The sequence below is a fragment of the Staurois parvus genome, unplaced genomic scaffold (genome assembly GCF_062004578.1).
Source record: "Staurois parvus isolate SC_StPar_1 unplaced genomic scaffold, SC_StPar_1.0 ptg001432l, whole genome shotgun sequence".
Taxonomy (NCBI): domain Eukaryota; kingdom Metazoa; phylum Chordata; class Amphibia; order Anura; family Ranidae; genus Staurois; species Staurois parvus.
The window spans coordinates 6562386-6583675 of NW_028319228.1; the positions used below are offsets into that span (position 1 = coordinate 6562386).

Consider the following 21290-nt stretch of genomic DNA (forward strand, 5'->3'; position numbering starts at 1 on the left):
CCCAGGACCAACATAGCGGGTGATGCCAGGTAGAGGGGAAGGAGCACAGCGAACTCACATCCGCTCTCCTTCCTTCCTTGTTGCTGACCCGAAATGCGTTGTGTTTGATGTCACTTCCAGGTCCACCTCTCTGTGTCCCCAGCCAGCATACCCAGGTAAGAATGTAAAGCAATGTGAGCTGCATTGCATTACATTCAGTGGAGTACATCCAGGGTCTTTTAGTTACAAAGTCACTACTGTATAGTAGTATGCTTAATACCTTCACACCTTCCCTTCCCAAAGTTTTAGTGCACATCTGTCTACTATACTCTGCCTCCTGCTGCCATACTCTGTTATCACAAAGGACCTTATGAATGAATAAAGTGGTAAGACAAAGATTTCTTGTGGCTCTATAAAAACCAATTGGCTCCCAAGTGCAGTGAAGAGTTGGGAGTGAAGCCAAGGCCTTGTTATCACACTTTCCATATGTAAACCCCAAAGTGGTCATTTAGCCCATACAGTTAAACTAGATTGTCCACTCCAGACTACAATCATTTCAATATGTCTTTCTTCATGCTACGAGCCCGACCCATTCATGACCTTGTTTGTACCTTATATGGAGTGTTCATCCTGACCTGTGAGACTAATACAGATGTCACCCTTACCTGTGATACTAACATAGATGTCACCCTTACCTGTGATACTAACATAGATGTCACCCTTACCTGTGATACTAACATAGATGTCACCCTTACCTGTGATACGAACATAGATGTCACCTTTACCTGTGATAATGTTAATGTCACCGTTACCTGTGATACTAACATAGATGCCACCCTTACCTGTGATACTAACATAGATGTCACCTTTACCTGTGATAATGTTAATGTCACCGTTACCTGTGATACTAACATAGATGCCACCCTTACCTGTGATACTAATATAGATGTCACCTTTACCTGTGATACTAACATAGATGTCACCTTTACCTGTGATAATGTTAATGTCACCGTTACCTGTGATACTAACATAGATGTCACCCTTACCTGTGATACTAACATAGATGCCACCCTTACCTGTGATAGTAATATAGATGTCACCCTTACCTGTGATACTAATATAGATGTCACCCTTACCTGTGATACTAACATAGATGTCACCCTTACCTGTGATACTAATATAGATGTCACCTTTACCTGTGATACTAACATAGATGTCACCTTTACCTGTGATACTAACATAGATGCCACCCTTACCTGTGATACTAACATAGATGTCACCCTTACCTGTGATACTAACATAGATGTCACCCTTACCTGTGATACTAATATAGATGTCACCTTTACCTGTGATACTAACATAGATGTCACCGTTACCTGTGATACTAACATAGATGTCACCCTTACCTGTGATACTAACATAGATGTCACCCTTACCTGTGATACTAATATAGATGTCACCTTTACCTGTGATACTAACATAGATGTCACCGTTACCTGTGATACTAACATAGATGTCACCCTTACCTGTGATACTAATATAGATGTCACCTTTACCTGTGATACTAACATAGATGTCACCGTTACCTGTGATACTAACATAGATGTCACCGTTACCTGTGATACTAACATAGATGTCACCTTTACCTGTGATACTAACATAGATGTCACCGTTACCTGTGATACTAACATAGATGTCACCCTTACCTGTGATACTAACATAGATGCCACCCTTACCTGTGATACTAATATAGATGTCACCCTTACCTGTGATACTAATATAGATGTCACCCTTACCTGTGATACTAACATAGATGCCACCCTTACCTGTGATAATGGTAATGTCACCCTTACCTGTGACATTAATGTAGATATCACCCTAACCTGTGATACTAATATAAAGTTGTGTTCAAAAGTTTGCATACCCTTGGGATTGGTTTACCAGGGCTTGACAAATTTGCTTTGAATTGAGGAGCCAGCTAAAAAAGTTAGGAGCCAAGTTTTTAGCGTAGCGTGGGTTGTCAGTGCCCGACACTTCACGCGATGTGATTTGCTACGTGGAAATCACGGCAAAACCGCACATTTTAGCCACCACTGAAAATAATGGCACCTGAACCTGCGTTTTGCGATCACGATTCTCCTGCAATCCCAAAATGCTCAGGTGTGAATGGAGCTGCTCTGGTTCACATATGCGATTATAGATTAGTTTTGAAACTCACAGATTTGCATGACAAGCTAAATATTTTGTTTTCCTATTGAGGTGGTTCACACAGGTATGATCTCCATGCATTGTATTTTGAGTGCAATTATGAAAAGAGGTCTGTACGAGTTTGTAGCAGTGCGTTCCAGACTTGCAAGTGATAGAATACAGTGGCATGCAGAGATATGTGTTCACATAGGATTGCTATTGACAGGAGTTTTCCCATTGAAATCTATGGGAGGCCTTTTCCCATCGTTGAAGTCTATGGGAGGCCTTTTCCCATCGTTGAAGTCTATGGGAGGCCTTTTCCCATCGTTGAAGTCTATGGAAGGCGTTTTCCAGCTGAAGTCTATGGAAGGCGTTTTCCCGCTGAAGTCCATGGAAGGCGTTTTCCCGCTGAAGTCCATGGAAGGCGGTTTCCCGTAGAAGTCTATGGAAGGCGGTTTCCCGTAGAAGTCTATGGAAGGCGTTGTCCCGTTGAAGTCTATGGGAGGCGTTGTCCCGTTGAAATCTATGGGAGGGGTTTTCACATTGAAATCTATGGGAGGGGTTTTCCCGTTTAAATCTATGGGAGGGGTTTTCCCGTTGAAATCTATGGGAGGGGTTTTCCCATTGAAATCTATGGGAGGGGTCTTCCCATTGAAATCTATGGGAGGGGTCTTCCCATTGAAATCTATGGGAGGGGTCTTCCTATTGAAATCTATGGGAGGGGTCTTCCTGTTGAAGTCTATGGGAGGCAGTGTGTGAACCCAGGAGCCAGGATGCAAGTTCTAGTTGCCATGGCAACCTGGTGCCTGTGATCTCTCAAGCCATGTAATATTCAGTATGTACCATTTTTAAAGGAAACATGAGTGAGCAGACAAAACACATTTCTTTTATTTGTTATGGGATTCATGTTCAGCTGTAGGTCATAACAGAATGGCATAATCATAAAACAAAACATGGCAACAAGAAAACAAATGAAATGACCCGTGTTCAAACGTCTGCATACCCTTAGTTCTTAATATTGTGTATTACCCCCTTTAGCATCAATGATAGCATCCAGTCTTTTGTAATAGTTATCCATAAAGCCCAAAATTCTTGCAGGTGGAATAGTTGCCCATTCGTCTTGGCAAAATACCTCCAGGTCATGCAAACTCTTTGGTTGTCTTGCATGACCTGCATGTTTGATATCTCCCCAGAGAGGATCAGTGATATTAAGGCCAGGAGACTGTGATGGCCATTTCAGAACTTTCACCTTTTTCTGTTGTAACCACTGGAGGGTAAACTTGCCTTGTGCTTAGGGTCCTTGTCATGCTGGAAAGTCCAAGAGCGTCCAATGTGCAGCTTTCGTGTAGTAGAATGCAAATTGTCTGCCAGAATTTTTTTGATAACATGATGCATTCATCTTGCCATCAATTTTTACAAGATTCCCCGGGTCTTTAGAGCTCACACACACCCAACACATCAGTGAGCCACCACCATGCTTCACAGGTGGGGATTGTATTCTTGTTGCTATAGGCCTTGTTGATCCCTCTCCCAACATAGCGCTTATGGTTGTGACCATAAAAGTCTATTTTGGTCTGGTCACTCCAGATTACAGCGTGCCAGAAGCTGTGAGGTGTGTCAAGGTGTTGTCGGGCATATTGTAACCAAGCTTTTTTGTGGCATTCTTTCTGGCAACTCGACCATGTAGTTAATTTTTGCTCAAGTATTGTATTGTGCTCCTTGAAACAACCACACCATATTTTCCCTGAGCAGTCTGTATTTGTATCCTGAACAATGCTTGTGCCAGCTGTGGCTCCAATCTCTCTTGGTCTACCCAACCTTGGCTTGGTATCAAGAGATCCCCAAATTTTGCATTTCTTAATAGGGGATTGAACAATACTAACTGACATATTCAATGCTTTGAATATCTTTTCATATCCTTTTCCATCTTTATAAAAGTTCTACTACCTTGTTATGCAGGTCTTTTGACAGTCCTTTTCTGCTCCCCATGGCTCAGTATCTAGCCTAGTCAGTGCATCCACGTAAGAGCTAACAAACTCATTGGCTATTTATACACTGACACTAATTTCAATTTAAAAATCCACAAATGTGGGAAATTAACCTTTAATTTGATTTAAAAAGGAGCCAAATAATTATGTGATAATAAATGGCTTCATTTTATCACTATCCTTAAATAAAAGAGAGTTTTTTGGCATGATTGGTCATACTTCCAATATCAATGCCAAAATTTCATGATTTCTGCCAGGGTATGCAAACCTTTTAGCACACCGGTAGAGATCACCTTTACCTGTAACACTAGTGTAGATGTCATCATTACCTGTAATACTAATATAGATGTCCCCTCTTACCTGTGATACTAATATAGATGTCCCCTCTTACCTGTAATATTAATGTAGAGGTCACCTTTACCTGTGATACTAATGTAGATGTCACCTTTACCTGTAATATTAATGTAGAGGTCACCTTTACCTGTGATACTAATATAGATGTCCCCTCTTACCTGTGATACTAATGTAGATGTCACCTTTACCTGTAATATTAATGTAGAGGTCACCTTTACCTGTGATACTAATATAGATGTCCCCTCTTACCTGTGATACTAATGTAGATGTCCCCTCTTACCTGTGATACTAATATAGATGTCCCCTCTTACCTGTAATATTAATGTAGAGGTCACCTTTACCTGTGATACTAATATAGATGTCCCCTCTTACCTGTAATATTAATGTAGAGGTCACCTTTACCTGTGATACTAATGTAGAGGTCACCTTTACCTGTGATACTAATATAGATGTCCCCTCTTACCTGTAATATTAATGTAGAGGTCACCTTTATCTGTGATACTAATATAGATGTCCCCTCTTACCTGTAATATTAATGTAGAGGTCACCTTTACCTGTGATACTAATGTAGAGGTCACCTTTACCTGTGATACTAATATAGATGTCCCCTCTTACCTGTGATACTAATGTAGATGTCACCTTTACCTGTACTATTAATGTAGAGGTCACCTTTACCTGTAATATTAATGTAGAGGTCACCTTTACCTGTGATACTAATATAGATGTCCCCTCTTACCTGTGATACTAATGTAGATGTCACCTTTACCTGTACTATTAATGTAGAGGTCACCTTTACCTGTGATACTAATGTAGAGGTCACCTTTACCTGTGATACTAATGTAGAGGTCACCTTTACCTGTGATACTAATATAGATGTCCCCTCTTACCTGTGATACTAATGTAGAGGTCACCTTTACCTGTGATACTAACATAGATATCACCTTTACCTGTGATAGGAACATAGATGTCACCCTTACCTGTGATACTAATGTAGATGTCACCCTTACCTGTGATACTAACATAGATATCACCTTTACCTGTGATAGGTACATAGATGTCACTTTTACCTGTGATACTAACATAGATGTCACCTTTACCTGTAATACTAACATAGATGTCACCCTTACCTGTGATACTAACATAGATGTCACCCTTACCTGTGATACTAACATAGATGCCACCCTTACCTGTGATACTAATGTAGAAGTCATCTTTACCTGTAATACTAACATAGATGTCACCTTTACCTGTAATACTAATGTAGATGCCACCCTTACCTGTGATACTAATGTAGAAGTCGTCTTTACCTGTGATACTAATGTAGATGTGAAACTAGTGTGATGATGAGAATGTAGATGTCCCTCTTTCCTGTGATGACGATAATGTAGATGTCCCCCTTACCTGTGATGATGTTAATGTAGATGTCCCCCCTTACCTGTGATGATGTTAATGTAGATGTCCCCCCTTACCTGTGATGATGTTAATGTAGATGTCCCCCCTTACCTGTGATGATGTTAATGTAGATGTCCCCCCTTACCTGTGATGATGTTAATGTAGATGTCCCCTCTTACCTGTGATGATGATTCTTTAGATGTTCCCACTTATCTGTGATACTAATGTAGATGTCCTCCTAACCTATGATGATGATTCTATACATGTCCCCCCTTACCTGTGAAGGTGATAATGTACATGTCCTCCTAACCTATGATGATGATTCTATACATGCCCCCCTTACCTGTGAGGTGATAATGTACATGTCCTCCTAACCTATGATGATTCTATACATGCCCCCTTACCTGTGATACTAATGTAGATGTCCTCCTACCCTATGATGATGATGAATCTATATACCCCCCCCCCCTCCTTACCTGTGATGGTGATCATGTAGATTTCCTCCTAACCTATGATGATGATTCTATAGCTGTCCCCCCTTACCTGTTATACTAATGTAGATGCCCCCCTTACCTATGATGATTATTCTATAGATGTCCCCCTTACCTGTGATACTAATGTAGATGCCCACCTTACCTATGATGATTATTCTATAGATGTCCCCCTTACCTGTGATAATAATGTAGATGCCCCCCTTACCTATGATGATTATTCTATAGATGTCCCCCTTACCTGTGATACTAATGTAGATGCCCACCTTACTTGTGATGGTGATGATTCTATTGATGCCCTCTTACCTATGATGATGATTCCATAGATGCCCTCTTACCTGTGATGATGATTCTAGAGATGCCCCCTTACCTGTGATGATGATTCTATAGATGTCCCCCCTTACCTGTGATACTAGGGTAGATATTCCCCCTTACCTATGATGATTCTATAGATGTCCCTCTTACCTGTGGTGATGATTTTACAGATGTTCCCTTTATCTGTGATACTAATGTAGATGTCCCCCCTTACCTGTGATGATGATTCTACAGATGACCCCCCTTACCTGTGATGATGATGATGTAGATGTCCCCCCCCTTACCTGTGATGATGATTCTACAGATGTCCCCCCCCCCTTACCTGAGATGATGATTCTACAGATGTCCCCCTTATCTGAGATGATGATAATGTACATGCTCCCCTTACCTGTGATGATGATTTTACAGCTGTCCCCCCTTACCTGTGATGATGTTCTACAGATGTCCCCCCTTACCTGTGATGATGTTCTACAGATGTCCCCCCTTACCTGTGATGATGTACTACAGATGTCCCCCCTTACCTGTGATGATGTTAATGTAGATGTCCCCCCTTACCTGTGATGATGATAATGTAGGTGTCCCCCCTTACCTGTGATTATGATAATGTAGGTGCCCCTCCTTACCTGTGATGATGTTCTACAGATGTCCCCCCTTACCTGTGATGATGTTAATGTAGATGTCCCCCCTTACCTGTGATGATGTTAATGTAGGTGCCCCCCTTACCTGTGATGATGTTAATGTAGATGTCCCCCCTTACCTGTGATGATGTTCTACAGATGTCCCCCCTTACCTGTGATGATGTTAATGTAGATGTCCCCCCTTACCTGTGATGATGTTAATGTAGATGTCCCCCTTACCTGTGATGATGTTCTACAGATGTCCCCCTTAGCTGTGATGATGATTCTACAGCTGTCCCCCCTTACCTGTGATGATGTTAATGTAGATGTCCCCCTTACCTGTGATGATGTTAATGTAGATGTCCCCCTTACCTGTGATGATGTTAATGTAGATGTCCCCCTTACCTGTGATGATGTTAATGTAGATGTCCCCCCTTACCTGTGATGATGTTAATGTAGATGCCCCCCCTTACCTGTGATGATGTTAATGTAGATGTCCCCCCTTACCTGTGATGATGTTAATGTAGATGTCCCCCTTACCTGTGATGATGTTAATGTAGATGTCCCCCCTTACCTGTGATGATGTTAATGTAGATGTCCCCCCTTACCTGTGATGATGTTAATGTAGATGTCCCCCCTTACCTGTGATGATGTTCTACAGATGTCCCCCTTAGCTGTGATGATGATTCTACAGCTGTCCCCCCTTACCTGTGATGATGTTAATGTAGATGTCCCCCTTACCTGTGATGATGTTAATGTAGATGTCCCCCTTACCTGTGATGATGTTAATGTAGATGTCCCCCTTACCTGTGATGATGTTAATGTAGATGTCCCCCCTTACCTGTGATGATGTTAATGTAGATGTCCCCCCTTACCTGTGATGATGTTAATGTAGATGTCCCCCCTTACCTGTGATGATGTTAATGTAGATGTCCCCCTTACCTGTGATGATGTTAATGTAGATGTCCCCCTTACCTGTGATGATGTTAATGTAGATGTCCCCCCTTACCTGTGATGATGTTAATGTAGATGTCCCCCTTACCTGTGATGATGTTAATGTAGATGTCCCCCTTACCTGTGATGATGTTAATGTAGATGTCCCCCTTACCTGTGATGATGTTAATGTAGATGTCCCCCCTTACCTGTGATGATGTTAATGTAGATGTCCCCCCTTACCTGTGATGATGTTAATGTAGATGTCCCCCCTTACCTGTGATGATGTTAATGTAGATGTCCCCCTTACCTGTGATGATGTTAATGTAGATGTCCCCCTTACCTGTGATGATGTTAATGTAGATGTCCCCCCTTACCTGTGATGATGTTAATGTAGATGTCCCCCCTTACCTGTGATGATGTTCTACAGATGTCCCCCTTAGCTGTGATGATGATTCTACAGCTGTCCCCCCTTACCTGTGACACTAATGTGGATGTCCTCCTCGGGAACCTCCATCTCCTCCATGTCCTGCTCCTCCTCGTCCTCCCATAGCACATCCTTCGCCTTCTTCCTCCAGCCTAGGTCCCTCTTCTTGCTCCCTGCGGTGCTCTTCTCGGTCCTCCTTTTCATGGTCCCCCGCAGAGGCTGCTCATAGCTGTCAGCCGGTAGAAGTGAGTGTGGAGCAGGACTTTAGCAGGCTCCCTGGCCCTGCGCTGTGGTGGTGCCCCTTGTTGAGTGGGACGGTCCGTCTAGTAGAACTATGAGCACGCACGTCGCAGTTGCTGGTGACAGAGCCGTTCCCTGAACCCAGCTGCTGTGTGCTCCCCTCCTCCTCCGCCCCCTGCTGTTGTTTTGCTGTGCTAGAAATCCTCCGAGCAGCCGGGCACCTCCGGCCAGCATGCCGCTCACACGCCCCTCACTGGCCCGCTGTGCTGGTCCATAAACCAGGGCCAGAGTGGGAGGGCAGCGGGGAGACCTGGGCTGGTGATTGGCGGAGGGTCGGTGACGTCACCAGCAGCGTGTCACTTTGTTGTGTATGTCATGGCAATGTGAAGTGTGTCTGCAGAGAGATGTCATGTGCATCTGCAGGATCACCATGGAAGTCATCGCAGCCTGTCCTGCTACGATCCTACTCCTTGTCACACTCATCATAGCCTGCAGACATTTGTTCTGCTAGCTCATCTATGTCGTGGCATCTTGTGCTACCAAACTTCTGTCATTTGTATGTGTTTACTGTACGAGGGTACAGAAAATGTCAAGACATACAGTATAATCCTAGGATTTAGTGTGTTCATCACTTCTATATTTACATTTTATCTATATTTAGATATACAGACCAAGCTAACAAATGTGACCGTAGGCTGGGGCAGCCCATAAGGCCTAATGCACACTGGAGGTTGGACCCCTGTGCTTCACATCCCGGGCACAGGTACACCAACACAGAATTCTTGGAGCAGGCAGGGACTTATTTCAGCGGGATTGCAGTTCTGGCATCACCAACATGGAAGAAAAATATATCTGAAATATATTCCAAAAATATTCTTACCAAATATATTGCCATATATTTGAAATGCTACAATTTTGGCAATATTCAATATATTTCAAAATATATTTAAGTATATATATATATATATCACGTTGAAATGCGTTTTTATTCCAAAATATCTGAAAAATATTTTTAAAAATACATTTCAAATATACTGTATGTCTTTAAAAATACAAATCTAAATTTTTGGAATGCATTTACAAATATATGTAAAAAATATGTTAAAGTGACTTTTTTATATGTTAAAAAAAATCTGAAAAATATATTTTAAAATATATATTTTTAAAAATAAATGTTTTAAAAATATATTCTTCAGATTTTTTTCGACATATAAAAAAGTAATTTTAACATATATTTTTACATATACTTATAAATGCATTCCAAAAATGTAGATTTGTATTTTTAAAGACATACAGTATATTTGAAATGTATTTTTAAAAATATTTTTTCATATTTTGTAATAAAAACGCGTTTCAACATAAAGTATGTGTGTGTGTATATACATACATATATATATATATTTTCCAATATAAACCAGCGCAAAACACAAATATTAAAATAATAAGTGAATATAAAATTATTATTTTATAAATGATCTTTAAAGTCCAGTGATAAAGGTAAGTGACCACAAACCCATGACATAAAATTTTTTTTTTATAAATCAAAAGTCCAGTGATCCCTAAAAAAACTTTCTCAAAAATAAATTTCAGTGCTTCAAATAATTCTTTCACCATCCACCAGTGCCAAAACCAACATAAACCGCACTCACCAGATAATGGTGAGTAAAACACCTTTCAGGATTATTAAGGGCTCCTGGACCCCCTTTGAGGACTCCTCTATTTTCCACCTCAGATCTATGGGTATTTTCTCCACTCGTCTCCTCTCCACATCACCAAGTTCCAAAAAGGGAAAAAACACTAATAGTGTAATACTGTTATACCCCTTTTATAATTCAAGCCAAACCACTCACATTTCATAGGATAAAAACCAGCATTTATTTAAGGACATCAATCGAATTTTCAAACAGCAAAACGAATTTCCACAGCTCCTAGGAACTCACAGCCTTGTATGCAGCAGGATGAGAGCCTCCGGTTGGTCTCCCGAATGTCCGACGTCATTTCCGGTCGCCGAGGGATGCGTTCCAAGCGGCCATTTTGACTAGTGGCGGAAGTTTGTTTTTTATGAAGGCTGTCATCCTGCTGCATACAAGGCTGTGAGTTCCTAGGAGGTGTGGAAATTAATTTTGCTGTTCGAAAATTCGATTGATGTCCTTAAATAAATGCTGGTTTTTATCCTATGAAATGTGAGTGGTTTGGCTTGAATTAATTATAAAAGGGGTATAACAGTATTACACTATTAGTGTTTTTTCCCTTTTTGGAACTTGGTGATGTGGAGAGGAGACAAGTGGAGAAAATACCCATAGATCTGAGGTGGAAAACAGAGGAGTCCTCAAAGGGGGTCCAGGAGCCCTTAATAATCCTGAAAGGTGTTTTACTCACCATTATCTGGTGAGTGCGGTTTATGTTGGTTTCGGCACTGGTGGATGGTGGAAGAATTATTTGAAGCACTGAAGTTTATTTTTGAGAAAGTTTTTTTAGGGATCACTGGACTTTTGATTTATAAAAAAATGTTTTTATGTCATGGGTTTGTGGTCACTTACGTTTATCACTGGACTTTAAAGATCATTTATAAAATAATAATTTTATATTCACTTATTATTTTAATATTTGTGTTTTGCACTGGTTTATATTGGAAAATTTGTTTTGGTTTATATACCTATGCACAGCAGCATTTCACTTATAATTGTTTGTTAGTAGATTGGTCCTGGGCGCTGTGTGTTTTTTGATCTATATATATATATATATATATATATATATATATATATATATAATGAATATGGCCAGATTTGTAGCATTTCAAATATATGGCAATATATTTGGGAAGAAAATTTTTAAAATATATTTGAAATATATTTTTCTTCCATATGGGCAGCACAGAATGTATGTAATGGCAAAGGGTGCTGGGGTGTGCTGGAAGGTCTGTTGATGCTGTCTGCTGGAGGATCTCTTGTCACTGGAGGGGATCTGTTTTTGCATGGTGGTCTATTGTTGGGGAGGTCTGTTGTTGCTGGAGGGGGATCTATTTTTGCTGGAAGGGATCTACTGTTGCGGGGGGGGGGGGTCTATTACTGCTGGCTGTTAGGGGATCTGTTGTTGCTGCTGGGAACTGTTGTTTAGGGGGTGGTATTTTGTTGCCGGGTCCATTGTTGCTGGGTGAATCTGTTGTTGCTGGAGGGGGTCTATTGCTGCTGGCTGCGGGGGATCTATTTTACTGTTTTTTTTTATCATTAACACATTCCATTCAAATTACGTAGCACCACAAAATGATACTTGGCTCTGTATTCTCTATAAGGAGTGGTACCAGGAGGTGGGTAGGAACCAGGGGATGGTGCTCTGGAGGTGGGTAGGGGTGTAGATAAGAAGTGATTCTGAAGGGGGGAGTTCCTGCCCCTATTGAGAGATAAAAAAGCCATGGAAGTAGGCGTTTACTTATTTACATGCATCCTCATTGTGTGCATGTCTGTGCATACAGTGAATTGGGCCTCAAACTAGCCTTTATCTGGCCCTTATAGCACTATTCTGCCTACTGACACCTATTTTTCTCACACCCACTAATAATGGGACACTGTTACTCCCACTGACACCAATGACAGAATATTATTCCACCCACTGACACCAACAATGGAGCCCTATTCATCCTACTGACACCAACATTAAGGTACTATTCTTATTGACTCCAATGAAGAGGCATTGTTCCTTTGACTGACAGCAACAATGGGGAACTATTCCTGCCACTAACACCAATGATGATAGACTATTCTTTCTAATGACACCAAAGATGGGGCACTTTTCTCCTCACTGACAATGGAACACTATTCCTCTCTTACTAAACCCACAACAGTAAAATCAGTCCATATATGCAGTAAAGCTCTGTGGAAGGGGTTAATTCTCTGCATTGTGTAAAAAGGCTGTTTGATCCTGTCTTCTATGATCCTCCCCTTCTTCTATGGCCCCTAGTCCATCTGCTGATAGTACAGAGCTCTAGGAAGGAGGCACTCTGCACATGCTCAGTTTGGTGTGTATTGCTAGAGAGGTTTTTTTTTCTTTGTGAGGGTGCATGTGATCAGCACAGGATCAATCAGCTCTGTCCAGATAGAGGATCATGGGTTATGCAGCCTTATAGGACAGTCAAAGGGGAATGAAAACCAGCCTGACACTGATAGAAGTCACAAGACTGCTATATATTGCAGATGAGGAAAGCTATTTAGCAGTTTATATTTACTAAAATAACTGCTTTTCCATGTTGTGTGTACTGTGGGAGACCAGATATAGTGAATGCAGGGTCCTGGGTTTAGTAACACTTCAGTGGCCCATTTACATTAGTCCGGTCCGATGTGTTGCATACAGGCAGCCCATTCATTTGAAATGCTTCCTAGCACACCACAACAGTCCAAATATTTTTCAGAATTTTTAGCAGTGCAACAAACTACACGTTAGTGTTTAGCAGGTGTGCTGGGAAGGTATATTGGGGTGTCATGCAGAATGAATGACACCTCAGTGTACTAACCTGCATTACTGGTGGTTACCACTTGCAATGGTGTGAATAGGTCCTTATTGCTTGTGAAAAATAGTTGTGCACTTCCTGTGCCTATGGCCTCATACCTGTATATCTGTAATGCATCAATTAAAGTGCATGGAAAGTTTTGCATTTAGCATTTTCATAATGCTGATTGCGTTTATAATTTTATCTAGAACACCTTTTAATAAAAAAAAGTTTGTAGATATAAAGCTGTCATCTTTTATTCCCTAAAGCCCATCCCCAGCTTTCTTGGATCTGCACACCTGATATGTTCATAACAAGATCCCAAAAAGATGTATAATGCAGGAAATGCTGGAATATGAAAAGGTGGGTGGGAGCACCCAGAACCAGGACAGGGTTGTAAATTATGTCAAGAAGACCTTGTTGTTGGAGTATCCAAGGCATGTGAGAAGCCAGGAGTTGGCACAGCTCATCAGTCTCCTGGGGTTCATCCATCAGATTCTCTGGGCATTCTTCCTCCCACTGACCCTCCCAGAGCAGTGTTCCTTCCACTCACTGACTGTGCATTGCTCCTCCCAATGACTGTTGAGGCAGTGTTCTTCCCATCGAGTCGACTGTTAGTGAATTTTTGTCCACCCACTGAGCACCAGGGCATTGTTCCAACTGACTGTTGGGGTACTGCTGCTCTCACTGCCCACTAGTGCATTGTTTCTCTCACTGACCTCCAGGGTATTGTCCCTCATACTGATATGGCATACTGCTTGAGCAATGTTCCTCTCACTTACTGCCAGTGCATTATTTTTCTCACTGACTTCCTTTGCATCATTCCTTTCACTGACCTCCTTTGCATCATTCCTCTTACTGACCTCTGGTGCATCATTCCTCTTACTGACCTCTGGGGCATTGTTCCTCTCACTGACCTCCGGGCATTGCTCCTCTCATTGACCTCTGGGGAATTATTCCTCTCACTGACCTCTGGATATTATTGTTCCTCTCAATGTCCTTTGAAATATTGTTCCTCTCACTGACTTCTGGAGTATTGTTTCTCTCACTGCCTCTGGGGCATTGTTCCTCTCACAGACCTCTAGAGTATTGTTCTTCTCACTGACCTCTGGAGTACTGTTCCTCTCACTGACTTCTGAAGTATTGTTCCTCTCACTGACAGTGTATTGTTCCTCTCAAAGACCTCTGAAATATTGTTCCTCCTGTCACAATCATGCACACAAAGATGGGCGCGTTCATCCATTCTGCTCCAAACATCTACATTTTGGTATCTCTCCCCAAAACAAATCAGTCTCCCTCCTCCGATTTCCCCCCTCCCTCAGGAATGCGTTCAGCGTACCTTGTTAAGGGGCTGTCTATACAATCCTTTTGCCAAATAAGGTATTGGTGTGTCCTTGGTAGGAAGATACCAGTTGATTTTGCGAGGAAAAAGAAGCTGTTATGTTTTGTGTGTAGACAGAGAAGTGAGGACCTTCTGCGTTTTAACATCTAGCAGACAGAGAGAAAGGAGAATCTCGCTGTAACAACGAAACTAGCAGTCGAGACCAGAAATACCTTTTGAGCTCATCAGACTTGAAACTGCTTAACCCCAGGCATCTTTCGGCAAGTACTTATTTACCTAAATTTCTTTCTGTTATCTGTTTGCTGTGCTTATGTGCTCTGTATATATATATATTGGTTACATCTTTTTCCTGTAAATATTTCTACTGCACCCTTTTGACCTTTTAGTAATAAATCTTACTTTTTGAAAGTGTTGAACTGTTTCTATAGCTCTTTAATGTGACTTATGAATCCCTGCCACTGTAGAGCGCTACTATGAGTGTTTAATCCTCTGTATAACCTGTCCACGGAGATATCGGTATACCGACGATAAACCAATCATCCTAGTGTATTGCTGAGTTTCCTCTTTCTCTGTACAAAAAGGAGGTGGTGGCAGTGTGAAGGGTTAATTGCGTAATTAACCTGACCCAGTAACAAACGCTCCCAGGCTGCAGGTACATCGATTGTGGTCCAATTAGCTAGAAAATCGTTGTGCAGGGTGCAGTTGGGCGTGGCATTGTTATGCACGTGACATCGCGGTTTCAGATTGGCTAGTCCTTTGGTCACGAGTTTTGTGAGAAGGTCAGGGGTCTGACGCCACGCCAGTCACACCTCCCACTGACCTCTGGAATGTTGTTCCTCTCACTGACCTCTGGGGCATTGTTCCTCTCACTGACCTTTGGAGTATTGTTCCTCTCACTGACCTCTGGGGCATTGTTCCTCTCACTGACTTCTGGAATATTGTTCCTCTCACTGAACATTGGAGTATTGTTCCTCTCACTGACAGACAGGGTATTATTCCTTTTGTTGACCACTGGAACATTGTTCCTCTCACTGACCCTCCCTGGGTGTTGTTTCTCCTGTTGACCGCTGAGGCATTGTTCCTCTCACTGACCGCTGGGGCATTGTTCCTCTCACTGACCACTGGGGCATTGTTCCTCTCACTGACCGCTGGGGCATTGTTCCTCTCACTGACTGCTGGGGCATTGTTCCTCTCACTGACCACTGGGGCATTGTTCCTCTCACTGACCACTGGGGCATTGTTCCTCTCACTGACCACTGGGGCATTGTTCCTCTCACTGACCACTGGGGCATTGTTTCTCCCACTGACTGCCAAGACATTGCTATGGTATTACTGACTGCTGGGGCATTTTTCCTACCACTGACTGCTGACATCCAGGCATTCTTCTACAGAGCAATGATGTTCGGAGCCTTATGCTGCATTTTTCCTGGCTGCTGAACTCTGTATACTGCGCTGTATTTAATTTACTCCAGATAACAGTGTTTAGTGTCTTAAAGTGGTTGTAAACCCTCTCATATACTCAGTGCAGTGAATAGCCTCAGTGCTACACAGAGATGAAACAAATCCTCCTACATAAGTTTTACTTGTCTATCTGCAGTCTTCTCTTTTGAACAACCCTTCACAAGTGCTGATTTTAGATCAAATCCTTCTGCATTTGTCAGTATCACAGAAGTGGGGGCAGGGAGCTGCAGATAGAGCTCTGTGAGAGCTGATTGGAGGAAAGGGGCACCCCCCGCACACACACACACACACACACAGCACACAGGAGCTATGTTGTGAACAGACAATCTCATGTACCGGGAAAACTTGTCAGAAGTGACTCATGCTGATGACAGAGGAAGGAGGCTCTGGAGAGAAACGATACTAAAGCCCCATACACACGATGAGGACATCGGAGGAATGATCGTCCGTTTTTTTTTTTTTTGCATGCTAGTCTCATATGGAAAGTGAAGAGGTTACTAAAGTTATGAAAATTCTTGTACGGCAAAAAAAAAAATCGGAAGTAATGTATGGTATTGTATTTTCAGATGAAAACTGTACTAATTAACTAGTTCCCAACCGCGCTATAGCCGAAGGACGGCTACAGCGTGGTTGTCCAGTCCATGGGCGTCCAGAATGCACCTCCCTGGCACCGCCGGTGATTGCTGTGTCCTACGGACACAGCTGATCACGTGATAGGGTAAACGGCCAATCACAGCTGACACTTACCGCGTGATCAGCTGTGCTGTCAGAGCATGAGGAAAGTACTGCCGATAACCGGCAATTGTCAGAGGACAGAAGGGCACTGATGATCAGTGCCCAGCAGTGCCGCCCACCAGTGCCACCCACCAGTGCCCATCAGTGCCAGCCACCTGTGCCCAGCAGTGTACCCCATCAGTAGCACCCACCGGTGCCCAGCAATGCCACCCACCTGTGCCTAGCAGTGCCACCCACCTGTGCCCATAAGTGCCACCCATCATTGCTGCCCAGCAGTGCCAGCCATCAGTGCTGCTTATCAGTGCAGCATCATCAGTGCCAGCTCATCAGTGCCGACTATCAATGCTGCCCATCACTGCTGCCTATCAGTGCCCATCAGTGCAGCCTCATCAACGTACATCAGTGAAGGAAAAAAAATTACCTGTTTGCAAAATGTTATAATAGAAACAAAGAAAAACTTTTTTTTTCAATTTTTTTGCTCTTTTTTTGTTTATAGCACAAAAAATAAAACACCCAGCGGTGAGAAAATACCACCAAACGGAAGCTCTATTTATGTGAAAAAAAATTATAAAAATTCATATGGGTACAATGTTGCATGACATACAATTGTCATTCAAAGTGCGACAACGCTGAAAGCTGAAAATTGGCCTGGGCAGGAAGGGGGTAGAAGTGCCCGGTAGGCAAGTGGTTAAATGAAAATTATATGATCTGGTATCGTATAAGAAAAATTTTTGTGCTTGTCCCTTTGAATAACTTTGGACAAAAGCTGTGTACTAACGATCAGCTTATCGTACAACCGCTTCAAAAGCGGTATTTTTTGTCCGATTTCTGATCGTGTGTACTAGGCTTTAGAGCTTTGCAGAGAGACAAGTAAACCTTACTACAGATATGTGTGCTTTGTTCAGATTCCATGATTGAGGTTTACAACCTCTTTAACACCCACTGGTCGATAAGTAGTTTGCAGCTGTTTTAATAAAGTTCTTAGGCTCAGGCAAAATGTTAGCTCTCTTGGTCCATAGAAAAGCAGATGTTATGGAAGTTTATGGAGGTTTTTTTATTTTGAGAAATTATGCTTTGCTCTGAAATTTGTAAAACGTTTGATTGTGGCACAGTATTTTGTGAGTACAAGGACATTGGCATATGTGTGCAGTGTATAATGTGGTTCTATTTAACCATGTCCTTTCAATCCATGGCATGGCCAACATTCAATGCATTGTAGCTACACCCACTTTTTGCGGTGGCACAATGCGTACATCACATGCCATTTCCATGCCAGAGTGTCCCTTTTTCTCATTGTCTAAAGTTAGGAGGGATGTTTGGAACTTGCCTAGGTTACTTGGCAGACAGTTTAAAAATGGTGGTCCAATCTCTTTTCTAATCATGTTCTAATTATTTTCTGGCAAGTGCAGTGTTCTTAGCCTGGATTATAGTTTCTTGTGATTTTCTGTCATGAGCAATGTCAAAGCTTACTGAGAGTCTCTGGTTGTTACCAACTGATCTAGTGAAACTGATTAAAAATAGGAGTTTTAAGTCTGCAAAGCAGCTATATATGAATTAAGCCGAATATCTCCCTTCAAAGCACTTGCACTTATCTTGATTACTAGTGCAGCCATTATTTGCAAACTATGAATAATTTCTAGAGCAATTTTTATAAAAGTCATCTGTCATTTTACAACATTTTACAACACTGACAGCACACATAGACTAAAGAAACAGACATTTAATATAGGAGATCATACATTTATTCTTTCTAATGAAGAGAGGAAATACCGCTCAGGTAAAACAATCAACATCAAACCAAAGCAGGTGCAGACCATGGCTCGCCACCATGTACACGTGAAAAAGAAGAAGGGTTTGGCCACACACCGGAGGAATGATGAAAAAAGTTCAGAAACAGATAGTTTATTAATCCATAAAAGGACACAAATAGCACCTGGACAATGCTTGGCTGTTAATGCGTTTCACACGATCACGTGATTAGCCATATGCACGTAGCCAAGCACATAATTGTGTGAAACGCGTTAACAGCCAAGCATTGTCCTGGTGCTGTTTGTGTCCTTTTATGGATTAATAAACTATCTGTACTTTCTCATCATTCCTCTAGTGTGCGGCCAAACCCTTCTTCTTTTTTATTCTTTCTCACAAATCCAGTTTATATGTCTGTGTTGTCTGAAGCCCATCTCCAGATTGCTTTTAGGCCCAGTTCACACTTGGTGATTTGGAATCGAAGGCACTGCGATTCACAATTGCTGTAAAATTGCACGATGCAGGTTTGGGTGCCAGTGATTTTTAATAGCACCCCAAACACAGCTTGATTTGCATGGAAATCATAACAAAATGCACCTTTAAAATAATGCAAAGCTTGTTGGCCAATAAGTCTTCTTTTGGAAGACAGCCGTGCATAGGGCAGCCCACTGAATTAAAAATGTTGCCCTATGCACAGAAATGAAGATTGAATTAAAAAAACACTGGTTCTTGGTACACAAGATGTGAACGGGGCCTTAAAGCGGCTTAAAAAAAAAAAAAATCCCCTAAGGCAATTGAATAATGTGCTAGAATGCATCACATACTAGCACATTTTGAAATACTTACCTTAGAATGAAGCCTTTCAGCAGTGCACTGTCCCCACTGACAGGGCTTTCCTCTTCACCAGGTCTTCCTACCAGGTTCGTGGGCTGTAGCAGCTTGAATGGCCAAGCCCCAATAATATTACTCCTGCGTGGACTTTACTACTGCTTTACATTTACTCATACAGTAGAACAGCATCCATCCCCACCACACACACTGCATGGGTTAGTTGTTCATTACTCATTGCTGCTGGCTTCCTTCTCTTATGCGATCCTTCACAAGCCTGAAAAAAGAAAACTGATACAGCCAGTGCATCTAAGAACTGGTAAGCTGCAACTTATACCAATTTTGTTTTTGGGTGTAGATACACTTAAAGCAGTAAACACATGCTAGGAAGAGGGATGGATAAGGGAAACAAAAGCAGAATATGATTCTTCCAGTGATTTAAATGTAGGTTCGCCTTCAGGAAGCAAAAAAATGCCCCTATGCAATTTTATATCCAAAGAAAGGTACATGGCACCACTCCTCCAGTTGTAAATGTGCATATCTTCATGCAGCTGTTGAGGGGCCTCTCCAGAAAAAGCACTGAGCTCTACTCAAGAAGGAAAGCGCATGCGCACAGTTTGATCAGCTCAAAAGAGGCTGCTACTAAACTCAGCTGGAGCAGGAAGGCAGCACAGCACATGTTCACATTTTGATCAGCTCAGAGCACCTACTGGTGGGGCATTATAGTGATGTTCAGCCTGTCCTGCAAATGGCAGGAAGGAGGGAGGAATGGGAAATTTTTTTTTGGAGAGGCCCCCCCAACAACTGCATCTGTAATGTGAGAACATACACCATATACAACAGGAGGAGTACTAATATCAACTAGAGATGTGCATGATGAAAAACAATTTGTTTCGGTTTAATTCATTAAGTCAATCATTTTGTTTCATTATATTCGTTATGTTAGAATTATTAATTTTCGCAATTTATTTAGAATATTCAGATTCATTTCTGATATTCGTTGTCCCAAATTGATTTGTATTTTCGGAAGTTATTTCACAAGATTTGGATTCATTCCTTATGTTTTCAGTGCTACTTTGCATTACAACTTGCTTGCGAATTCAGTGGGACTTGGATGACTTGCCACTTGCTTGTGATTTCGATGCAACTTGCTTGTGACTTTGGCCAATCATAATACAGACAGTGACACATTATTGAACTTAAAAAAAAACATTTGAAGTAACAAAACAAATGAATATGAATTAATTTGTTGTTTTTGTTATAATTTATTTAGAATTCATTACTATTGTGATTCAGAGATTCAGATACATCCAAATACCGTATTTGCCGGCGTATAAGACGACTTTTTAACCCATGAAAATCTTCTGAAAAGTCGGGGGTCGTCTTATACCCCGGTATACGGCGAGCCGGTGTCAGGGCGGCACTTTTGCCGCTCTGGTCCCGGTCCCACGACGATCCGGTCCAGGAAGCGCGGCTGCTCCTTCTTTCAGTTCGGCCGCTCGGCTCCGCCTCCTCACCGGTGATTGGGCGCCAGCACTGGAAAGGCACACAGGCGACCAATCACCGGCGAGGAGGCGGAGCCGAGCGGCCCCGCGAAAATTGAGTGAGGGAGCGGCCAGTAAGTGTGCAGCAGCACCATGCTGTGACACTCTTGGCACTATTCCTCTCCCCCACTGACACTAACGATGGGGCACTGTTCCTCCCCCACTGACACCAACAATGAGGCACTGTTCCTCCCCCACTGACACCAACGATGGGGCACTATTCCTCCC

General features: G+C 42.1%; 1 protein-coding gene and 1 pseudogene across 1 annotated transcript in view; both read right to left on the minus strand.

Annotated features, from left to right (window-relative positions):
• CDC14B (cell division cycle 14B) overlaps positions 1-9199 on the minus strand; it is a 149812-nt gene extending 140613 nt beyond the window's left edge. The window contains 1 exon segment of the mRNA XM_089662147.1: positions 8734-9199. Within this exon segment, the coding sequence (XP_089518273.1) occupies positions 8734-8887 (154 nt within the window). The 5' untranslated portion in view covers positions 8888-9199.
• On the minus strand, positions 5365-8627 carry LOC149436033 (uncharacterized; annotated as a pseudogene).
• Positions 9200-21290: the final 12091 nt, after the last annotated feature.